Source organism: Chelonoidis abingdonii, chromosome 9 (assembly GCF_003597395.2).
Source record: "Chelonoidis abingdonii isolate Lonesome George chromosome 9, CheloAbing_2.0, whole genome shotgun sequence".
NCBI lineage: Eukaryota > Metazoa > Chordata > Testudines > Testudinidae > Chelonoidis > Chelonoidis abingdonii.
In genome coordinates this window covers 50,676,435-50,698,097 of record NC_133777.1, presented here as the reverse complement: position 1 = coordinate 50,698,097, position 21,663 = coordinate 50,676,435, and the positions used below count along the sequence as shown (strand labels likewise).

The 21,663-nt window shown below is 40.0% G+C and overlaps 2 protein-coding genes across 2 annotated transcripts in view; one reads left to right on the top strand and one right to left on the bottom strand.

Annotated features, from left to right (window-relative positions):
* CHRNA5 (cholinergic receptor nicotinic alpha 5 subunit) overlaps nt 1-3,757 on the top strand; it is a 30,641-nt gene extending 26,884 nt beyond the window's left edge. The window contains exon 6 of the mRNA XM_032763088.2: nt 2,468-3,757. Coding sequence (XP_032618979.1) covers nt 2,468-2,629 — 162 coding nt within the window. The 3' untranslated portion in view covers nt 2,630-3,757. The remainder of the gene's footprint in view (nt 1-2,467) is intronic.
* A 5,848-nt stretch (nt 3,758-9,605) lies between these two features.
* Nucleotides 9,606-21,027, bottom strand: CHRNA3 (cholinergic receptor nicotinic alpha 3 subunit). Its single transcript, XM_032763099.2, has 6 exons — nt 20,944-21,027; nt 18,830-18,969; nt 18,693-18,737; nt 15,909-16,018; nt 13,516-14,527; nt 9,606-10,752 (listed from the first exon to the last, which is right to left on the bottom strand). Exons 1-6 carry the CDS (start codon nt 20,993-20,995, stop codon nt 10,624-10,626), a joined length of 1,488 nt encoding a protein of 495 aa, XP_032618990.1. The 5' UTR covers nt 20,996-21,027; the 3' UTR covers nt 9,606-10,623.
* Between the last annotated feature and the right edge of the window lie 636 nt (nt 21,028-21,663).

Below are 21,663 nucleotides of genomic sequence, written 5' to 3'. Positions count from 1 at the left end.
CCAATTTCTGTATAAAACCCTTACTTAGAGATTTCTGATAATTTCTCAGTTTGAACTATTGGCTAATTGTCCAAAACCTTCCAGATTAACCATATTGGACTTTCTCTTTGATATAGATATAGAATAATGACAGTGTCTTCTGGGAGATAATTTCCATTAGATGCTGGCAAAACTGCTGTTTAAAAATAATGTGGATTAATTGTGTGCTCATCAAAAAAACCTGAGGTACACAGGTTCCCACAACTCTGCAAATGTACCTCTCTCCTAAACTGCAAAACCCATTCTATTCCAGTTATAATCTTCTTGAGAAATGTCTATTGTGATAGTTTAGTGCCATGGACAAATGTCCATTTAAGGCAGAGGTGAAGGTAATAATAAATTCTTACTGGTACAAGGGCAGCTCCAGCTGCCAGAAGGGGCAGGGCCTCAGATGGAAGGGGCAGGGCTAGGGGGATCAGCATCCCCCAGCCAGCCCGTCCACGCTGCCTGGCCTCTGCTGCCCAGGGCTCTGGCAGCAATTTAAAAGGGCCTGGGCTCCGGCTGCTGCTGTGGTAGTGGAAGCAGCGGCTGGGAGCCACGGGCCTTTTAAATCGCCAGCACTGGGGCAGCGGCCCTTTTGCCTCCCTCATTGGCAGCCCTGCCGGTAGGGTCCCTACCAGCAGGGCTGCTGATGTGGGGGTGGGGGGAAAGGGGCAGCAGCATTAAAGTGCTGCTGCTGCAAAGGACCCTCCTTAAAGTGCTGCCGCAGCAGCACTTTAGTGTGGACTGCATATGGGCCGGTACCAGCTTCTTACCAGTACGCTGTTTCGGCCCATACCAGCTCACTTTCACCCCTGATCTAAGGCCTCTGCTATTAGACCATCAAACTCATCTGTCATGTATCCTGAACTGGAGCTCAAACCTAGATCTCAAGAGATGCATTACTGCTTTGGACCTCCAGAGCTTAGTTTTTGTTTCTTCCTCCCAGCAGGAATTGCTTGGGCCATGGATTGCTACTCAGATATAAGGGTGGAGTACTCTACTGGATATCACATACTAAATGGAAAGTCTTATTTGCTGACTTATGTGTTGATAGATGATTGAAGAGTTGATAAAACACAATTCTCTCACTCTTTAGTTTCAGCTCCAAAAAACATTATTTACTAAATCAAAAACAATTGGCTGATTTAGTTTAAAAAGAGTACAAAATCAAGGCAAAATTATGGTTTTATGAAACTTTGGGGAATATAGTATTTATTTTTCTAAAATGAAATGCTATCAAAACAATTAAAAATCTATTACTTATCAAAATGTTCACTGTTGTTGCAGAGTCACTCAAAAGTAATAAGGTACTTCAAAAAGACTCTGTAGTCAGTTAGCAGATCTTAAGTTGTTTTTAAAAGGATATATTTTATTGAATGGTTATTGATAACTACCATATAATTCTGTAGAAATAGCCATTAATTTACCAAACTAACTTATTTCCATGCATCAAACATTAATATAGCATACTTAAGTTTGTTTCCATGCTTGGATAGAGTCTTACTGCAGAGGAACATAGAAAAAGACACTATTACTAACCACGGTAAAAAAAAAGTCCTCATTTTTATATTGAAAAATTCCAACCCTGGGTGTTGAATTCTGAGTCTGTCTGATGTAGTTTTCTGGCTCCCTTCTGAAGAATGCTTTTATTTATTTATTTCTTTGCCCTTATGGTTGCAAAGAAAACTTTGCCTAATGGGAACTTATGTATCATTGCCTTTTTCTGAACCTATAGGCCTACGGTCACAGGTAATTTTAATGACATGCCAACTCTGAAATCTAATAACCACGTTGAAAATGTTTAGTTGTGTGCTTAATTTGCATGCACCACTACAGCAGTTGTGTGCGCAAAACTGGTAGACTGCATGTACAAATAATCATATTAAAAATGGCAAAGAAATGGTAGTTCTGAAAATGCCTTGCACATTTTTTCCCTGATGTAAGTAAAGTTATTGTTGCAATGAGTATCACAAGTAGGTATAGCTACTGTAGAAGAGCCATATTCTACCCTGAATATTTGTACAGGCCTCTGACTGATCTCTGGGAATTGTGCTGTAGATTGAAGTTAGCCTGTTGCCCAAAAGGTCCAGTCTTCTGAGGTGTTGAATACTTTCATCTCCCAGGAAATTGAAAGTGTTCAGTACCTTGCAGGGTCAGGCCCTGATTCTTTGTCTGTAACTAAAGTATTCGGCCCTCTTCCCAAAATGAGTTTGACACCTTTGCTCTAACTCAAAGTGTAACAATAGAAAGATCTTTAATGTTTATGAAACTGGCATAATAGAAAAATTTATACTATGTGCTAGCTTCTTCAGTCCTTATTCAGGCAGAAGTCCCATTGACATCACAATATCAATGGGACTTCTGCATGAATCAGGACTATAGGACTTGGTCCTGTATTTGTAAATGTTCTAGAATATTGAGCAATTCTTGTTTGTTTGTCTTTTAGGTTGTTGAAGACTGGAAATTTATAGCTCAGGTGCTTGATCGAATGTTTTTATGGACTTTTCTTCTGGCTTCAATAATTGGATCAATTGGGTTGTTTATTCCTGTTGTTTATAAATGGGCAAATATAATAGTACCAGTCCACATTGGAAATACGCACACATAAAATGTTTGTGGAGTACCACTTCTGCTATGAACATGATTCTTAAAAGGTACATTGGTAGTTCTATGTTCATGCAAATAGTGTGTATGGCACACTTTTAATAGAATTATAATCTTAAGTATAAGGAATCATGCCTATAGTTAAGCATGGTATTTTAAGACGTGTGCAATACCTACTGCTTAGCTATTAGCCTACGAATTCATTTCTAAATCTGGACAAAATCAGACACACTTGCATGTATTGTATGCCCTCCCCCCTAGAAAAAAATACAGTACATAGATACCTGCTGAGAACTAGAGGGATTCTCAAAACTTTTTAGATGCTAGTTGTTTTAGAATTGGCAAAACACTATATAAATTAGACAGTGTACTACTGAGTGTTATAAGTGTGTAGATGTTTATGTATTAGAGCATTGTGGTTTGTTACTTATCTTACCACAATGAGCAGAAGAGGATTTTAAGAGAATAAATTCTTTTGAGTGTTCTGAAAATTTGAGTTTTTAGAGTAAATTACAAATATTAACCATCTATTCTAACACCCTAGGTGTAATATGTACATTAAAATAATCTATGGTTCTATATTTGTCTTAATTTATACATTGTCAGTGAAAAATACTATTAACTTTAAAGACATATTTCTATTATCAGTTTGTTTGGAATTAATACTATTTTGCACTTCTGTAATTTACTAAAAATAAACCTCGCAACAGGTATATAGTATTGTTTCAGACAGGAAAAAGAGACTAAGAATGAAATGACTTGTCCAAAGTTGCACATGAATTCTGAAATAATTCTGAGTCCCAGTCCTATGCTATAACCACAAGACTATACTACCTCTCTAACATTCTTTGTTTTTCGAAATGACATTTGTAAGCACTTATACAAAACAAGAATTTGAGTCCTGGTTTCTGAAGAAAACTCACTGAAAGCTGTACAGGCCTTTATAACCAAATTCAGTTAATTCAATTCTTCACTTTTGGACTCATGCATAAATCTGAATTATAAGAATTAAGCTTAGGTGGGAACACATTCTTTGTTTTTTTTATTGGTATTGGCAACTAAATATATTTGCGTAATAAAGCATCTTTTTTAGTTTTAATTTTTTTTAAAAAAAATAAACCTGTATTTATTTGACATCTATTCAATGCACAGCCATCTGGTCTGAAGCAAAGTGCTGTCTCGGATTTAATTTTTTTTAATGTAATTCATAGATTACGAAGGGACCATTGTGATAGTGTAATCCATTGGTGAGCAACCTGTGGGCCACGGGCTGCATGCAGCTCGTCAGGGTAATATGCAGGCGGGCTGCGAGATAGTTAGTTTGTTTACATTGACTGTCCACAGGCATGGCCGCCCGGAGCTCCCGGTTCGCTGTTCCCAGCCAATGGGAGCTGCAGGAAGAGCTGTTGCTTCCTGCAGCTGACATTGACCAGAACGGCAAACCACGGTCACTGGAAGCTGTGGGCGGCTGTGCCTGCAGATGGTCAACATCAGCAAAATGTCTCACGGCCCACCGGCGGATTACCATGACGGGCGCTCACGAGCCACAGGTTGCCCAGCATCTAACTTTCTGTATAACATTGGCCATATAATTTTCAAAAAATGATACTTAGAGCATATCTTGAAAAAAGTCATCTGATACTGATTTAAAAATTTCCAATGATGGAACTTTACCATGACCCTTGGTAAATTATTTCACTGATTAATTACCCTCACTGTTCAAAAATTTATGCCTTATTTCCAGTGTGAATTTGGCTAGCTTCAACTTCCAGCCTTTGGATCATGTTACACTTCTCTGCTAGATTGAAGAGCTTGTTATCAGATATTTATTCCCCATGTGGGTGCTTATAGTCTGTAATGAAGTCACCCCTTCTCTTTGAGCTAAATAGATTGAGCTCCTTGAGTCTGTCTCTGTAAGGCATGGTTCCTAATATTTCAGTCATTCTCATGGTTCTTTTCTGAATGCTCTCCAATTTTTCAACATGCTTCTTCAATTGTGGACACTAGAACTGGATACAGTATTCCAACAGCTATCACAGCAGTGCCAAATGTTAAGTGCTGAGAAACGTTGCTGCTGCAACAGTGCTGTTACTGGTCTTGGAGTTCTGATGTCAGCTGCATTAGCAGACACTGGAGCTTGTTAATTCAGTAGACCTCAATGTTATTCATAAGAGAGCCCACCAGTTTGGTTCAGTGGTAAAGGCACTTGGTCAACAAGCATGATACTAGGGCCCCATAGGAGCTACATGTACGCTAATACATGTATGCCTGCGACAATGGCACCAGCTCAGCCAGCACACCAGGACACTGCCCCTAGGCTGGTCAAAGATTCCTCTCCTATGACGTCCTATATACACTGATACAAACAAGTTACATATTACATGCTAAATGTTGTTAGTTACCAGACCTACACCTTGTACCTGATAGTTCAATCAAAACACCATTATCCTGTCATCCAATCCTTATCTTACGAGAGGTTGGTGTGCTCCTGTGCCATCTGTTAAGAATGTGTTTGAGAGTTCTCAAGTAACTATGTAATGTCCTGACCTCTCAGGTCAGGAATGTGCTTACTTGGTGTTAGGTAATACATAGGGTGTTGTTACTTTGTCAAGGCCAGGCCTACTCTAGTTCACAGCCTTTGGTTCACACTGTTAGTTATGCCTAGGGCTCCAGCAAGGCCTATACCAAATACAGTAAAATAACCTCTCTACTGTAGGAGATTTGGGGTGGGGGGATGAAGGGTCAAGTGCCCCCCCACACCCCTAGCAGCCAGCCTGAGTGGGGAGTGGAAGGGGCAGGGCCAGAGGCAGAAGAGAAGGGATCAGACCAGAACCTCTTTCAGCCATGCTGTATCAGAGGGGTAGCCATGTTAGTCGGTATCCACAAAAACAACGAGGAGTCCAGTGGCATTTTAAAGACTAACAGATTTATTTGGGCATAAGCTTTTGCGGGTAAAAAACCCACTTCTTCAGATGCATGGAGTGAAAATTATAGATACAGGCATAAATATATATTGGCACATGAAGATAAGGGAGTTACTTTACAAGTGGAGAACCAATGTTGAAGGCCAGTTCAGTCAGGGTGGATGTGGTCCACTTCCAATAATTGATGACAAGGTGTCAAAACAGACTTCAAAGAAAAACTGAAGAGCTACAAGTCATTTGCACTGGGACTGGCTGGCTCACTACAGAAGCAATTTTCCCTTTCTTGGTATTGATACCATCCCTGCCCAGCCAGGCTCTCACTGCTGAACACAGAACATGCCAGGATGTGGGGGGCTGGGCTCTAGCTCGCTCAGCTGCTGTCGCGGAAGCCAAGCCCAGAGGCAGACCACCACCACCACTGCCAGGCGCTCTCCCAGACAGCTGCTGCGCTGCCCTGGGCAGCATCTGGTAGCAGCTTGATCCCGCTCCCTGCCTGTGTCTGGCTGGCAGGGAGAGCAGCCAAACAACCGGGAGAGGGGGAGGTCATGTGTCCTCCCCTTTAGCAGGTATCCTCCAGTATGGAGGGCACCCGTCGTCTACTTTAGCTTCCCCTGTTTATGCCTCCACTGATTGGATTAGCCTTTTTGGCCACAGCATCTCACTGGGAGCTCATGTTCACCAGATAATCCATCCCCCTTCCTCCAAATCTTCAGAGATCCTGTTTCCCAGGATAGAGTGCGCCATCGTGTAAGTATGGCCTACATTCTTTGTTCCTAGATGTACACGTTCACATTTAGCCATATTAAAATGTATATTGTTCCCACATACCCAGCTTTTATCAAGTGATCCAGATAACTGCATCAGTGACTTGTCTTTTTTACATTATTTATCGCTCCTCTAATTTTTGTCTTTTACAAACTTTCAGTGATGATTTTATGTTTTATTCCAGATCATCGATAAAAATGTTAAATAGCTTAGGGACAAGAACAGTAGAAACACACCTTCTCAATGATTCCCTGTTTATAACTACATCTGGAGACCCATTAGTTAGCCAGTTTTAAATCCTTTTAATATGTGCCATGTTAGTTTTATATAAATCGACTTTTGTAATCATAATGTGTGATTCCAAGACAAACATCTTACAAAAGTCTAAGTCTATTACTTCAACGCTATTACCTTTAACAACTGAACTTGTAATTTCATCTAAAAATATCAAGTTAGTTTGACAGGATCTATTTTCCATAAACCCAAGATGATTGATATTAATTATATTATCCTCTTTTAATTCTATATTAATAGACTCCCAAATCAGCTGCTCCATTATTCTGCCAGGGATCATTGTCAGACTGAAAAGTATATAATTACTGGGGTCATCCAGTCTGCTATACTGGCACAACATTAGCTTTCTTCCAGTCTCCTGGAGATTTCCTGAAGTTTCAGTACTTACTAAAAGTCAGTATTAACAGTCAAGCTATTTCTTTAGAAACTCTTAGACGCAAGTTATCTAGACCTGCTGATTTAAAAATGACTAACTTTAGTAGCTGCTGTTTAACATCCTTCTGAAATACTAGTGGAATGGAAAGAGTGTTATCATATGATATGACTCCATTATCTGTTTTTTCCCCTAAATATAAAACAGAAAAGTTTATTGAACTCTTCTGCCTTTTCTGGTGTCGTTATTAATGATTCTACCATTTCCATCTAGTAATGGACCAATATCATTGTCAGGATTCTTTGTGTAAACAAAACTGTTGTCCTTAACTCCGCTGTCCATGGATTAGGCCTTTTGTCCCTTTGCTTCCCTTATCAATCCTTCTACAATTCCTAGCTCTTGATTTATATTCATTACTCTCAACTTCCCCTTTCTTTCATTGGTTATGTATTATTTTTGTATAGCTCCCTTCACTTCCCCTCCCAATTTCAGGTCAGTTTTTGCCAGTATGTTGTTCTTCTTCAGTTGTGAAATTGTGGCTTTTTGGGCATCTAGTAAAGTGTCCTTTGTGATCATTTGTGTTTTTCTGATTAAATTTGTCCAGCTGATTTGGCTCATAATCATTTTCAGCTTTGTGAAATTGCCCCTTTAAAGCACTGAGTATAAATATTACTAGTCTGGACTTTATTCTGTTTACACATTTTGAGTGTGATCATGTTCTATGATCACTTCCTCTTTATCAGTCAAGATGCAGTCTAATATAGAATTCCCCGTGGTGGATGCAACACTTACTGAGTTAGGGAATTATTATCTATAATATTTAGATATTCCAAGAATGTTTGAGCACTGGCAGCATGAGACTTTCAGCATGTGTCACTCAAACTGAAGTCCACTATGATCATGAAGCTTTTCCCTCTGCGTATTAAAAATAGGTGCAAAAGGAGACAGTAATCCTGTTCCCTCATGTGATTGGGTAGTCTATAGAAGACACCAACTAATACCCCATCTTGTGCTTTATCTGTTAGGACATTGACCCTTACGCATTTGAAATCATTTTCTTCTGAATGATCAATGACTTGGAAACAAGGTAATGCCATTTTTGAGAGAGAGTGCCACTACCTTTCCTCTTTTGCCCACTCAGTTCTTTCTAAGAGGTTATAACCACTGATTGTCACATTCCAATCTTACTGAAACCTGATGGGAGGGGTTGTAACACCAACTAGATTGAATTTATGCTCATACTGTGCCCTGGAATCTAAGATTTCCCTGTGTATTCTACACTGCTGTTTTTAACGTGTGTCACATTATAGCAGCACTCCCACATGCAGGTTTAATTCAGTAAGCCAAACAAACACATTTTAGAGAATAACTTTCTTTAATACTTGTTTAAATAGCTAGAAAAAATACTGATTTTGCTATTTAGCTACTGTGAAGATGTTTCTTTTGTGAAAATTACAACCTTCTGTCCTTTGATGTTAATGGTACATGGTAGTGGCTGCAGCATTGGAGAATTAGATTTTTCTCTTTTTTTTTTTCTATTTGGATCTGGTGTCATCCTGATTTTCATACTGGCTGGAATTACTTCATATTTAATATTTATAAAAGTTATTTTGTGAATATTTTCAATATAGTTGCTCATTATTTCACATCCTATGTCATCTGTGGAGTAACTTTCTAGGCTTTACAGAGTGGATAAATTCCACTCACGATCAGGAGAGAAAAATGTACATTGACATTTTCTGGCCTTCAATTTACAGGTACATGTGATTGAAAAGATTCTAACTTATCTCCTTTTTGTGTTTCAGGTTATCAGACATTAACTTGTCTTACTTTGTTGTTATAGTTCATTTGAAAAGTTGACATCTAATAAGGTATCTGATTTGACCTGTGCCATGACTCAACTTTTATCTTTCTTAGTATTAAGGTGCATCAGCACCCTAGTCCATTACCTGTGAGTGGTGACACAGAACTTGTTTTGGATCTCCTCTCACATTCTTATTTTCTTCATTGCTTCTGCTTACAGTTGCAGTGGGCACATTGTTTAGTTACTGTAGTCATGTTATATGAAAATCAGAGCAACAGTATGGACTGGATACCTGGTTCTAACCTTGCTGCTAATGTTTATTCCCCCTCTTGCTTCAATACAAAAATGAAAAATATGCTGTATTTACATTTGAGCTGATTGTCAGGTTCTAATACAACAGGGCCCCAAATCCAGTCCTGATTTAAGTAGCATTTTTTTCAAAATGGGGAAAAACTTTCAGTCACTTCCATAATGTTTATGTATTACATAAAGACAAAATTGCTCACACCACAGTTTATTGGGCTCTACTAGACTACAGTTCATCCTCAGATTGCTAGTCTAAGTGTTTTAAAAACCAAATATTTTCTAATAGATCCCCTATTCCTGGGTCTGTGCTTCTGTGAATTATTGGGGTCTGAGTGCACCAAACAGTAGCTAATATTACCCTATACAGAGTGTCATGCAACCAGAATAACAAATACGTTTTGCAACTACATAAGTCTCTTTATTTTTCAAAAATTTTATATAACTACTTCCACATTTCCATAAAATTTCCAATTTTGCACAGAGAGAACAATTCACATTTTTACTAAGTGCCTTCCCCAACCCCTTTAGTGTACTATATTTATCTTCATGCTCCTGTTTAAGTATCTCCACAGTTATTGGTAAAAACATATGGGATGTATGTATGAGAAGAAGTTCTATTATACTTTACAGGAAAATTTTATATCTACCTACCTTTTATTAAAGTACTTGTCTATAGCATGTGAAACAAAACTATCCTGTAGTATCTTAATTCCTTCATGTGAGCTGTTTGTCTCCTCTGAAGTGTGTGTGTGTGTGTAATGATATTATTAGGTCTGAATAACTTGACATTTTGCTAGCAATTTTGTTCCGTTTCCAAAATGGGAGGTGAGAAGAATCATGTGATGGCCACTTTGCTACCTTAACATATTATCCAGCTATAAATGAGTTGGCCTTGTTCTAAGGTAACTTACTCACTAATTGTTCCCCTCAAAACCTGGCATAATAATGGGTACATCATATATCAACAAGTTACATATTAGTACAGCAATTCAAGAGCTACACTTTCTAAATGGCTGTGTACTGGAGTGGCTTTATGCCACTAGCTGTGATCTTGCTCCCAGAAGAATTATACTGAAGCATGTCCCATCCTGGAGGATGTAGCACGGACATGAGTGTTGGAAGTAGGTCAGGTAACCCAAATTCTTCAGCCTTCCATCAGTCTTCTGAACATTCCTGTGGAAATGCTGGGATTTCCAATTTCTGTTGGACATGTCTATATCATAAATGCTGTTTCACAAACACTTCTGTGAATTTTTATATGCTACTAACATTTTCTCCAGCTCTTGTAAGGGACATCTGGCAATAGTCCTGACAATATTACCTTCAGATTGGCTGTCATGATATTTTAATATCAGTTAAAGCTTTTCACATTTATAATGAAGCTTAAGCTTTGCTAGGTGAAGCTTAATAAGCCTAGAGACATCTTTTATTCTACTAATAAAAGTATATACAAAAGCAGCTAAAGTAACAAAAAGAGCATAACATGTTTGGTCAGCAAACAAATTTCTTTTACAACAGAGTATTTTGAATTTCTACATTTCATCTCCAGCCATCAATGGTTGTAAGAACAATCCTGCTGTTCCTAGAATACATACCAGAATAAAAACCCAAAGAAAAATGCGATCAATTACCATGGCAACATACTTCCAATCATCCTGAATCTGAAAAATATAAACACAGGCAAATAAGACATGAAGCAGGCATTTTCTGATAAAGGTAAAATTTACTGATCAGTAAATGGGTTGGTAATATCAGAACTCTTTTCTGTGTTCAGTAAAAAGGTACATGGGAGCTCTTCCATGTACAGAATGTTTCTTCTTTCATATGAACACAACTTCCAACCTGGCATTTGAGGTAGCAGAAATTCATCCATCTGTAGTAAGGCCAAAAAACAGTGCAGAATTAACTACTATTTCTTCGTCCCTGCACCCCCATTGGTTTGATTCATTATGGCTGAAACTTGTTTTGCATGAGTTGCAGAAGCTATCTTTCTAAATTAATCCCAACTTTGTAACACTATTTTAAGATAATAGAACTGTCCCTTTCACCAAACACACAGGGGGATATATGGCCCCTCTTCTGTGGGCACAGAAATATGAAGGTGAAAGAGACTCTATAGAGGGAGCACTTTCAAAAGTCAATTGGGCACCTAGGAACCTAAGTCCCATTGAAACGCACCATTCCTGTTAAGTGGTAAGTGCATGGGCGGATGCAACTTAATTCATATATTGATGACTTTAAAAACTTATCCTGACACTTCTTACAGTTTTTAATACTGTTTTAGAAAGCGAGATGCTTATGTATAATGTAAAAACTTTTCTCCTCCCTATACCAAGACTGGAAAAAATGCTTTCCAGCAGGAGTGGTTTTACATTGAATGATTATAACAAGAAATAAAATGATAAATGGCTTTTAAACAATGGATAACTTTAAGTTAATGTTGGAAATAAATATTAAATAAGTATCCTAAGTAAAGCTAAGCTTAATAAATTTCAATCTTTACTTCAACTTTCCTAGATGAACACAACATTCGTGCATACTTCATTCTTGAATGCTATTATGAAAATGAGAACAATGCATTTTACTTTTGACGTAGAAAATATATTTTTCTAGAAAAGAACCATAATTCTTAAAGTTGAGGGAGACCAAAAGAGCATACAGAACACACCAGTCTTGAATAAGGCCCAGATTCAACAAAATACATAGGCCCAAACTTCATTTAAGCAGATGCTCGAGTGCTTTGCTGAACATGACCAGCAAGTGGTAAAGATAATGGTAGAGTGGCTGCATATGAGTTACTTGTATCTGCTCACTGTATGACTGAGAAGTAGTAATAACTATCAGAAGCTCCCCTGGCTTATTAAAACAGAAAAACTGTGTGAATTTAGCACTTGAGAAAAATGCCAAATTGAGAGCCCTGAACTTCACTGTTCTGTATTTATCCACAGAGGGAGTTCAGCATGAGGAGTATTATCAGGGAAAGCCTAGAGGTGAAAGTAAGCTGGTACGATCCGGCTTCCCTGGTGGTGATTTAAAGGGCCCAGGGCTCCAGCCACTGCAGGGAGCCCCGTGTCCTTTAAATTCCCGCTGGAGCTCTGGCAGCCAGGCTCGGGCATGGATTTAAAGGGGCCAGAATTCCAGCCACTGCTGGGAGCCCTGGGCCCTTGAAAGCGCCACTCGAGCCCTGCTGCCGGAACTCCGGCAGCACTTTAAAGGGCCTGGGGCTTCCTGCAGCGGCCAGAGCTCCAGCCCCTTTAAATCCTTGCCTGAGCCCTGCCACTGCTACCCCAGCAGCAGCAGGGGTCCAGCGGCAATTTAAAGGGCCCGGGGCTCCCCGCAGTGTCCAGAGCACTGTGTCCTTGCTCCAGCAGCCGGGCTCAGGTGGGGATTTAAAGGGCCAGGGGCTTCAGCTGCTGCAGAGTGCCCCGGGCCCTTTAAAGTGCCGCCCGAGCCCTGCTGCCAGAACTCCGGCTACCCAGGGATGGCAGGGCTTCAGTGGTACTTTAAAGGGCCCGGGGCTTCCCGCAGTGGCAGGAGCACTGGGCCTTTTAAATCTCTGCCTGAACCCAGCTGCTGGAGCCCCAGGACAGCAGCGGTCAGGCTCCGGCAGTGATTTAAAGGGCCTGGGGTTTCTTTCAGTGGCCAGAGCCCTGGGCCCTTTAAATCACCGCCGGAGCCCTGCCACCCCAGAGTGGCAGCAGCAGGGGTCCCGCAGTGGTTTAAAGGGCCCGGAGCTCTGTGGCAGCTGGATCCCTAGGCTCTTTAATTTGTCCCTGAGCCCTGGGGCTCCCAGCTACCTCTGCAGCTGGTAGCTCGGGGTGATTTAAAGGCCCTGGGGCTTCCAGCCACAGTCAGAGCCCCAGGGCCTTTAAATATTGAAAGCCCCACCTCTTCTGATTGAGGCTACACCCCCACAGAGGACTCCTGCATACGGGTAAATCCTTTAAGTTTCTTTCACCTCTGGGAAAGCCTCACTACTTCTGTAAGCCGGGGAAGTAAATATGCATTTTATGGCAGTGGTGACTTGCCTAAGGGCGCACGCTGAGCTAACTGCGGTGCTAGGATTTCCCAAGCTCTCATTCTGGCTGCAAATCTTTTGCCTGTTTCCCCCCCTCCTCCCCCAAAAGAGTTAATGTAATAGATTCCACTTTAGCAGATGGGTTGGGATTGGCAGTAAAAGGAGTTCAGTGCAACACTGTGTTTCCCCAATATGAATTTCAATCCACTGGTTGATTCATGGCCCCATATACCTACAATGTAAACAATGTGGGTTATTTGTATCAAGAAATTGTGAATTGTTCAGCAATGTTTTTATGAAAGGCATCTGGGATGTTTACTCCTACAAACAAACGAAAAACACACTCCAACACTCATGGTAAAGAGTGCCTGTAGCCTCAGTAATTAATGCTGAAAATTGTTCTTACCTCTTTGGCTTCATTCTGCATTTTCATATTCTCTGCAATGTATTTGACACTTTCAATGGCATCTCTCATTTCTGGTGACAAAACTGAAAACGAAAGCAGAGCATCTACCGAGTCATAGCTTCTACTCCTTGTAAGATTGCCACTGAAGTCAGAAAACTTTATTCGTTGATACTGACAACAGCTACATGTTATATCTTGACATATGAAGCCATCTTTGCAGCATTTGGTTTCAGAGCTGCTGAAGCAATTTAAGTCTGAGAGCTCAGCACTGTAAAGTGGCTTTGGCTTCTGATTATTCTCTTCATCACTGGCAGGCCTGGTCATAAACATGATCTTGGGAAGTAAGTTCAAGAAAATGATCTTCACCCACTCAGGCATCGTGTGTGTCTTGGGTGTTCTATAGTGCACATTAAGTACAAACACAGTAATGACAATGGAAAGAGTTACAAATATCATGGTGAAGAGGAGGTATTCTCCAATAAGTGGGATCACCAAAGAGGTAGAAGGGATGGTCTCTGTGATCACTAGGAGAAATACAGTTAAGGATAAAAGGACTGATATGCATAGTGTCACCTTCTCACCACAGTCTGAAGGCAAGTAGAATACCAAGACAGTTAAGAAAGAAATCAACAGACATGGGATAATCAGGTTGATGGTATAAAATAAAGGCAGGCGCCTAATATAAAGAGAATAGGTGATATCTGGATATATCTCTTCACAACAATTGTACTTAATGTCATGTTTATATCCAGGAGCTTTAATAATAGCCCATTCTCCACTCTCCCAGTAGTCTTTGAGGTTCATTGTAGAGCCAACTAAAACTAAGTCAATTTTAGCTTTATCGTAAGACCAGGAACCAAACTTCATGGTGCAGTTTTGGTAGTCAAATGGAAAGTAGGTTACATCTATTTTACATGAACTTTTAAAAATAGCTGGAGGTATCCAAGTCACTTCTCCTGTGTATTTCAATATGGCCTTTGTCTTGTCATCAACTTGGAAGTCCCCAACTGCACTGCAGAAATAAACCAGGGTGGAAAAAAAAAGATAGGCAGTTCAACTAATTAAATTACTTTCATATAATAAAAGGTTAAGAACATAGGTATACTTATATACAGTGACTCTGTATTCAGGCACTGGAAGTCAGCAAATGCACACTTCAGCATTCCAGCAGTAATGTTAACTGTGCTGAATTGCATGTGTAGTACTAGCTCCATGGCTGGTGTAAATAAGAGTGGTTCCATTGACATCAGTGGAGCTACATGGACTTACAGCTGCTGAAGATCAAAATGATAGTATTTTCTGCTCCTGTAACCTGGCTAAATGTGATCCATACCCAAGGCAGCAAACATGAGCTCATTTGTGTCAGAACAAAGTGATGGACAAGCTGATTTTTCTTACTGTGCCTGGTCCACTCTCTCTCTTCTCTCCATCCCCATAGTAGCTTGCAGTATCGCTCCTCTATGAAAGCAGGAATTCAGGGCTCCTGCTGCAGCTTGTCACTGCGAATGCATGGATCAGAGCAGGGCCATCTCCCCACCCTGTTCACAGTCACAATTTCAGCTGTTGTCTACATGGAAAAGTAAGACTGGGGAAGCATTTTTAGCTATTTATGTGATTAGCAAACTGCAGAAGAGAAGGAGCCATCACATGACCAGCCAGCTCTTCATGGACCTACGAGCGCATGCTCTATAGACCACAGTTTGGGAACTCCTGTATTGGAGAGTACTTCAAGTGTGTTTCACTGAGGCCAGCTTCCTTATACAGTGTATAGTCAACATATCACCTCAGTAATACATTTGGTCTCCTATAGACTCACTGGAAGCAAAAGTCTAGGAGTGTACCTAGGAGGGGTTTTTAGATAGTTATACTTAATGCTGTGTTGATGTCAGATGGGTAGCAATTTTAACTGCAAAAATTTCTGGATCTAGTAGTCCCTTTCAATGAAAGGTCAGAATTACTGGAGACTTTCTCATCTGTAAATGAGAGAAAAGTTGTGTAGCAGACCTATGTACTCCTTCTTACTGCCAGCATTGCATATTGTGCAGAAAACATTTATAGAAAGAGTGGGAAGCAGAAGGAGCACAGGGATGCAGAATCTGAAGTTTCCTGTCTTTCTCTTATTAAAACGTGTGTGTTTTGAATTTTTAATACTTATTAGCTCAACAGACTCCAAAAGTATTGATGTTCAAAAGAAGCAGTGACTGGGGGGAGTTCTACCTCTAGAGAAGTAACAGTTTGCAATACATACCATAGTCGCTGTGTGTTAGTACCTGGGTTTGATCAAAATCTTAGATCTTTTGTAATATTCATGTGAATATTCAATTTTTTTTTAATTAATGATACAAAACCAAAACAAATTAAGAGTAAAGGCACTTGATAAGGCAGATTCTTACTTGTTATATAAGACAATGTCTGGCTTCCAGATCTTATCAGATGGGACTCGAATAAACTCAGCAGCTCCATATTCCTCTGGATTCCACTTAAGTTTGTAATCATTCCAGATCTAATCATGGAAGAAACCAAAGTGCATTAGAATTACAAAAAGACCCATCTGAAATTGTGGACTACTGCCTATTCTTTCCGTTAAAACAAATTGCTGTAATGTCACTTTTATAAAGTTGGTGTTTGTTTTTTCACAAGCTCTAATGACTAGATGTATCCCCTTTTAAGAACATGCTATTTATTTGTATTCATTAGCACATGAATACCATTAGCACATGTGCCAGGTGCTGTATACACACGAGAGGATCTCCTATCCCAACGAGTATACATTTTAAATAGACAAGACAGACTGAGGGTGACATGGGAAACAGACACAATTAGGTGAAGTGACTTGACGAAAGACACACAGCAGGTCAGTTGCAGAGCTGGGAATACATCTCAGGTCTCCTGATACCAGTCCTAGTTCCCTTTACACTAGACCAGGCTGCCTCCTCTTCCTCTCAGCCCCCAATTATATTAGAATGTGATTGCCCCTGATATTTTCATGCTATGATCCCAACTCATAAGGTAAAGCAATCTTACAATATCTCTAGAGCAACCAGAGAGATTTCTGAGATCGTAAACTAGTTCCCTGCGAGATCCCTCCAGCTAAGGCAGCACAGGAGGGAAGGGCTTGGTTAATGCTTGAATAGGAGAAATCAAAGGAATGCCTAAGTACTATAAGAAACAGTGATGATAATTCAATAGGTGACACATTTCCCTCTGAGACACAATATGGATGAAGTAATATCTTTTATTGGACCAACTTCTGTTGGTGAGAGAGAAACTTTTAAGTTTACACAGAGCTCTTCTTCATCTCTGGGAAGCTAAGGCTATGTCTACACTGCACTTTCGTTGGTAAAACTTTTGTCAGTTGGCTCTGTGAAAAAAAAACATACCCGTGACCGACAAAAGTTTTACCAATGAAAAGTGATGGTGTGGACACTGCTTTGTTGGCGGGAGAGTGTCTCCCACGGACAAAGTTACTGTTCCTCATTGGGTGTGGTTTTATTTTGTTGTCAGGAGAGCTCTCTTCTGCCGACAAAGAGCGGCTACCCTGTGTACCTTACAGCAGCACAGTAGTGTGCAGTGTAGACACAGCCAAGTTATGTACCTTGCAGCAGTGTGCCGCCATAAGGTCTCCTGTGTAGTCGCTCTATGCCAGCAGGAGAGAGCTCTCCTGCCAACTGCCAACAAGCAGCGGTAGTTATCTCACTGGGGGATGCTCTTCTGCCAACATAGTGCTGTCCACACCAGAACTTCTGTCGGTGAAACTTATGTCAGTCAGGGGTGTTTTTTATTCACATCCCTGAGTGACAAGTTTTACCAACAAAAGTGCTAGTGTAGATATAGTCTGAGTAAGTTTCTCAGAGCTGAAGAAGAGCTCTGTGTAAACTGAAAAGCTTGTCTTTCTCACCAAAAGAAGTAGTCCAATAAAAGATATTACCTCACCCACCTTTGTCTGCAATATCCTGGGACCGACATGGCTACTGCAACACTGCATACTACACACGGAGTCAGTACTGAACAAAGTATCCAGCATATTTTAAGGAGAGTGGCAGGTACCGTTGTTTTAGTGAAACTCAAAAACTAAAATCTTGGCCAATTTGGTCATTAAAATACCGTTGTCTGGGACAAGCTGTTGTATAGGTAATTACATTGTATCTATATGAAGTTCCCTGTAGCCAGTGTAATTACTCTCCACAAGATGAGCTTCACAGAGTTTCCTTGGCCTCCTGTGCTGATCCAGTGGATTTTAACCATGGGAGGCTTCATAATTATTCAATAGCCTACCACTAGGTGTCAGCAATGGATTAAGGTAAGTGTGGCCAAACCAGATCTCTGCACCAGAGCAGCATAGTACCCTACCGGGCCAGCATCTCTGATGCTATGATCTTTCCTTTCCTTAAATGCAAGTCAAATCAATACAAATGCTGGCTAGAAAGAATGTCCCAGTATCGTTGAGCATTGGCTTATTTAAGTTTTTGTTTACTAATACTGAGGCATTTTGGTGTCATGCTGTTTTTCATGACTGGAGGGACATTTTATTTACTTTACATAATAGTTACACTTACATAGTAGAAACAGTTTGTATTTAGCAAAATGTTTACCATTTTCCTCCTCTGTTCCTCCCAAAATATTCTTAGGCCAGTTTATGTAGCTGATGTTCCTTGCTTTTGACCTAAACATTCCTGTTTACAAATCTTTAATGTTAGCAGTTTACATTTTTAATTGACGAGATTGAATGGAAATATGGGGATTCAGGATGACCTAATGGTTAGAGTCCTAGCATGGGGCCTAATGGTTACAGAGAAGAACCCAGTGTAGTTGAATGGCTAGAGCATGGAATCAGCAGATCTGGAATCTGGTTTTTGACTTGCTCTGGGACCTTCTCCAATCATTTAACCTTTTTGTTCAGTTCACCCAATAATAATGCTTTCCCACCTATCTACAGTGCTGTGAGATGTCTGGATGAAAAGTGCTATATAAATATAATGTGCAATGTCACTTTTATACTAGTTAGCTAAATGCTGAGCTAAATGCTGATACTAATGAACATTATGCAAACCCTGGTCAGTAGAACATATTGCTTCTCAAATTGTGGGTGAAGGACGCAACAAGAAACCTCACATATTGACATTAAAAGAAAAATTAACCGAGCTGCTATTATCAGTACTGGGATTATATTTACTTACATGTTTCAGCCACAAATTGGTCTCCATTATCTGGTTCACTTCATCCTGAAAAACACAGCCATGTTGAAAAAGGAGTGGGCCTTTCTTTGGGCTAATCCTGTAACACTTACTAGGTTAAGAAAGAAGCCAGTACTCACCACCTTCACTAGCTGGGACATAGACACCTCAAACTGAATGATGGCAGGGTCTGACACGTTCTCTACTGGTCTGATAAACTGATTGTAGTTGGCAAACAAGGCTGCAAACAGCCTGTGCTCTGCTTCTGAACAACTGCAACCTGAAAAGAGATCATGTTGGCTTCGGATTTTGAAACAACCCACGAACCTTCATGCGGCCAAACGCTGTTTCCTTTGAAAATTAAAAAACCAGCCATTAAATCTGCCTGATGTTAATTTGCCATTCATTTAAGGTTAAAATAGAAGAATAAATGTAATGGGAGATGGAGATTTTCATATGTGTCTGCAAGTGGAGTTTAAAAGATAATTTAATAACATCATAGAAACTGGAGCTGAAAAAGCCCTTTTCCCTGGCTCACCTTGTCCCTCAACTTTACAAAAAGGAGTTGGGGTTGAGCGGGGTCAGAGGAAAAAAAAATTCTTACAAACTTAGGTCCGTGAGGAGCTAAAACTACATTTTCTAATATGACCAGTTCCTGGGAAATTTTACTGTCCCAGGAGACTGAGGCTCATTATAGGGTGGTTGCAATGATGCTAACAGCTTATTCATTATAAATAAGGAAACAAGGATTAAAAATTGATTCATCATTTCAAAGGGAGCTCATTCTCTTTGCAATTGTCCCTTTTTGATGCTGGTTTTGCTATCTGTGGTACCTTGTGGCTATAAACTGAAGGTCTCAAAGCACAACTGGGAATCTTCTGTCCCCTAAACTATGCTTCCATTCTCATAGGCAACAGATAAACACAGTGAGAGGCAGACCCTGCCTGGAATTTAGTGGCCTTGTCTTAAAGAGACTCTCTACTGGTGCTTGGATGTGATATGCCCAAATCCTTTCATTTAAAAAATTAGATCTCTTCTCCATTTATGGATAATTTTATATTTCAACATGGCTGGTGAGACAAACTAACAGTTACGGCTAAATTCTGCTTTCAGCAACACTTGTGTAAATCTGGAATCGCTACACAGTCTGTCGATCTTTTAAAGTATGACAGTATGACAATATAGATTTAGATGCAGTTGCTAGGATATGTTTAAGGTTTTTTTCCCCCAGTCGTACTAGATTAGTATTATCCAGCAAACAGAAGGGAAGCAGAAATATCATATGCACAATTACTGATCTATAAAGTTTCACAAACAAAATATCTACCTTCTGACCTATCCTAGAAGTTCTGCTGACATCTAGCCTGAGAATGGCACAAAGTCAGACCACATACAGTTAAACATCGCCACTCTCTATTCATTTTGAAGGCTATTTTTTTCAAGGGTAGTAAAGTCATTCAAACCAACACAACAGATTAAAATAGATAGCTTTATATTTTCCTATTTCTGGAAAATTAACTTTTTAGCCAGTAGACTTGCTCTAATCATTTAGTGATATCTGACCTATAATTATTAGCAAGTCAAGATTCCCCTGGATTAAATATGCCTGAGTCCTTTATGTAAGTGGGTTTTAAGATTCATATTCAGCCTTTTGCCAGCTCCTTCCCAAATGCTGTTGACTAATTTACATTTCCACAACATGTGAATTAAATCTCTGTGTTTACCACACATTCAGCATCCATCACATTGTAGACAATAACTACACAGATATATATCAGTGTTTCAACATTCTGGTTAAAGTTGCTGTCATCCCAGAGCACCAGTAACAGCAAGAAGGAGATCTTTGCTCTGCAGAGATAAGGTGCACTGTTCAAAGCCACCTTTAAGACTATCTCAAGCTGCTGTTTGGCATCACCTATTTCTGCTGATGCTCCAGCACTTGAGAGCACATATCCACTGTGAGCTAAACCTTAAAAACATATTGAAGTTTTTCAACTCTTTGATTAACATTTAAATGGCTTTGTGGGAGCATGGAAACCATTTGGCGTGCCAAATCAGGGCTGCTACTTGTCACGAGTTCATACGGCAAGATTTAAAAATTGTTTAACAAAAGGAGCTCGGATTCATACGAATCCTGCAGCATGCCACTTATAAGTGCTGAACCTAAGTCCAGACCAACTAGAAACAATTGTACAAAGCCATATCCCATCCTCCTCCTTCCCTCTCCTTTTAAAAAAAAGTCAAGGACACTCACCTTTAAAGAAAAAGAAAGCAGCAGCTAGGAATAGCGTGAATGTGCTCCCCATGGCGTTATGAATTACTGCTCATCAACAGAGACCGCTGGCGACATGCTCAGCTGCTAGGATTGCACAAGCATGGGAAATACAGACAGCTCCAATCTTCCAATGTATAAAATCCTTGTATAAGGCAGACGGCAGGACCCTGGAGAACAGTTCTGCACCATGGAGATCCCTTTAGCAACGCTGTGCTGCCCCTTTTTCAGCTGTTCATATTGTCATAAACAGAGAGCACTGGAAAGACAAAATAAATCGTAGACAAAATAGATGTAGTTACTGTAGGCAAGTAATCATCGATTCATCGGGCAACAAGAGTAGGCAAGAAGCCATTAATGGATGCATAAATGAGCCCAGTAATTGGATAATGCTAAGAGTTTTTCCAATCAGCTCCTGTACAGGAGATGAATCTTTATGCCAAGTCAATAGAACAGATTTAATTAATAAAAATCTTATAACTGAACTGTGCTGAAATGGATATTGACATTAGAGACGCTCAAATTAGCAGTAAACTGAGCCCAAGAGACCGAAACTGCCAAAAGGTGGGTGAGGTAATATCTTTTATTGAAGCAGCTGCTGTGGGTGCGAGAGACAAGCTTTCAAGCTTACACAAAACTCTTCTTCAGCTGCACAGTTAATTAATGGACACAGGTAAAAATTTGTACCTGTTTGAGGCTTTG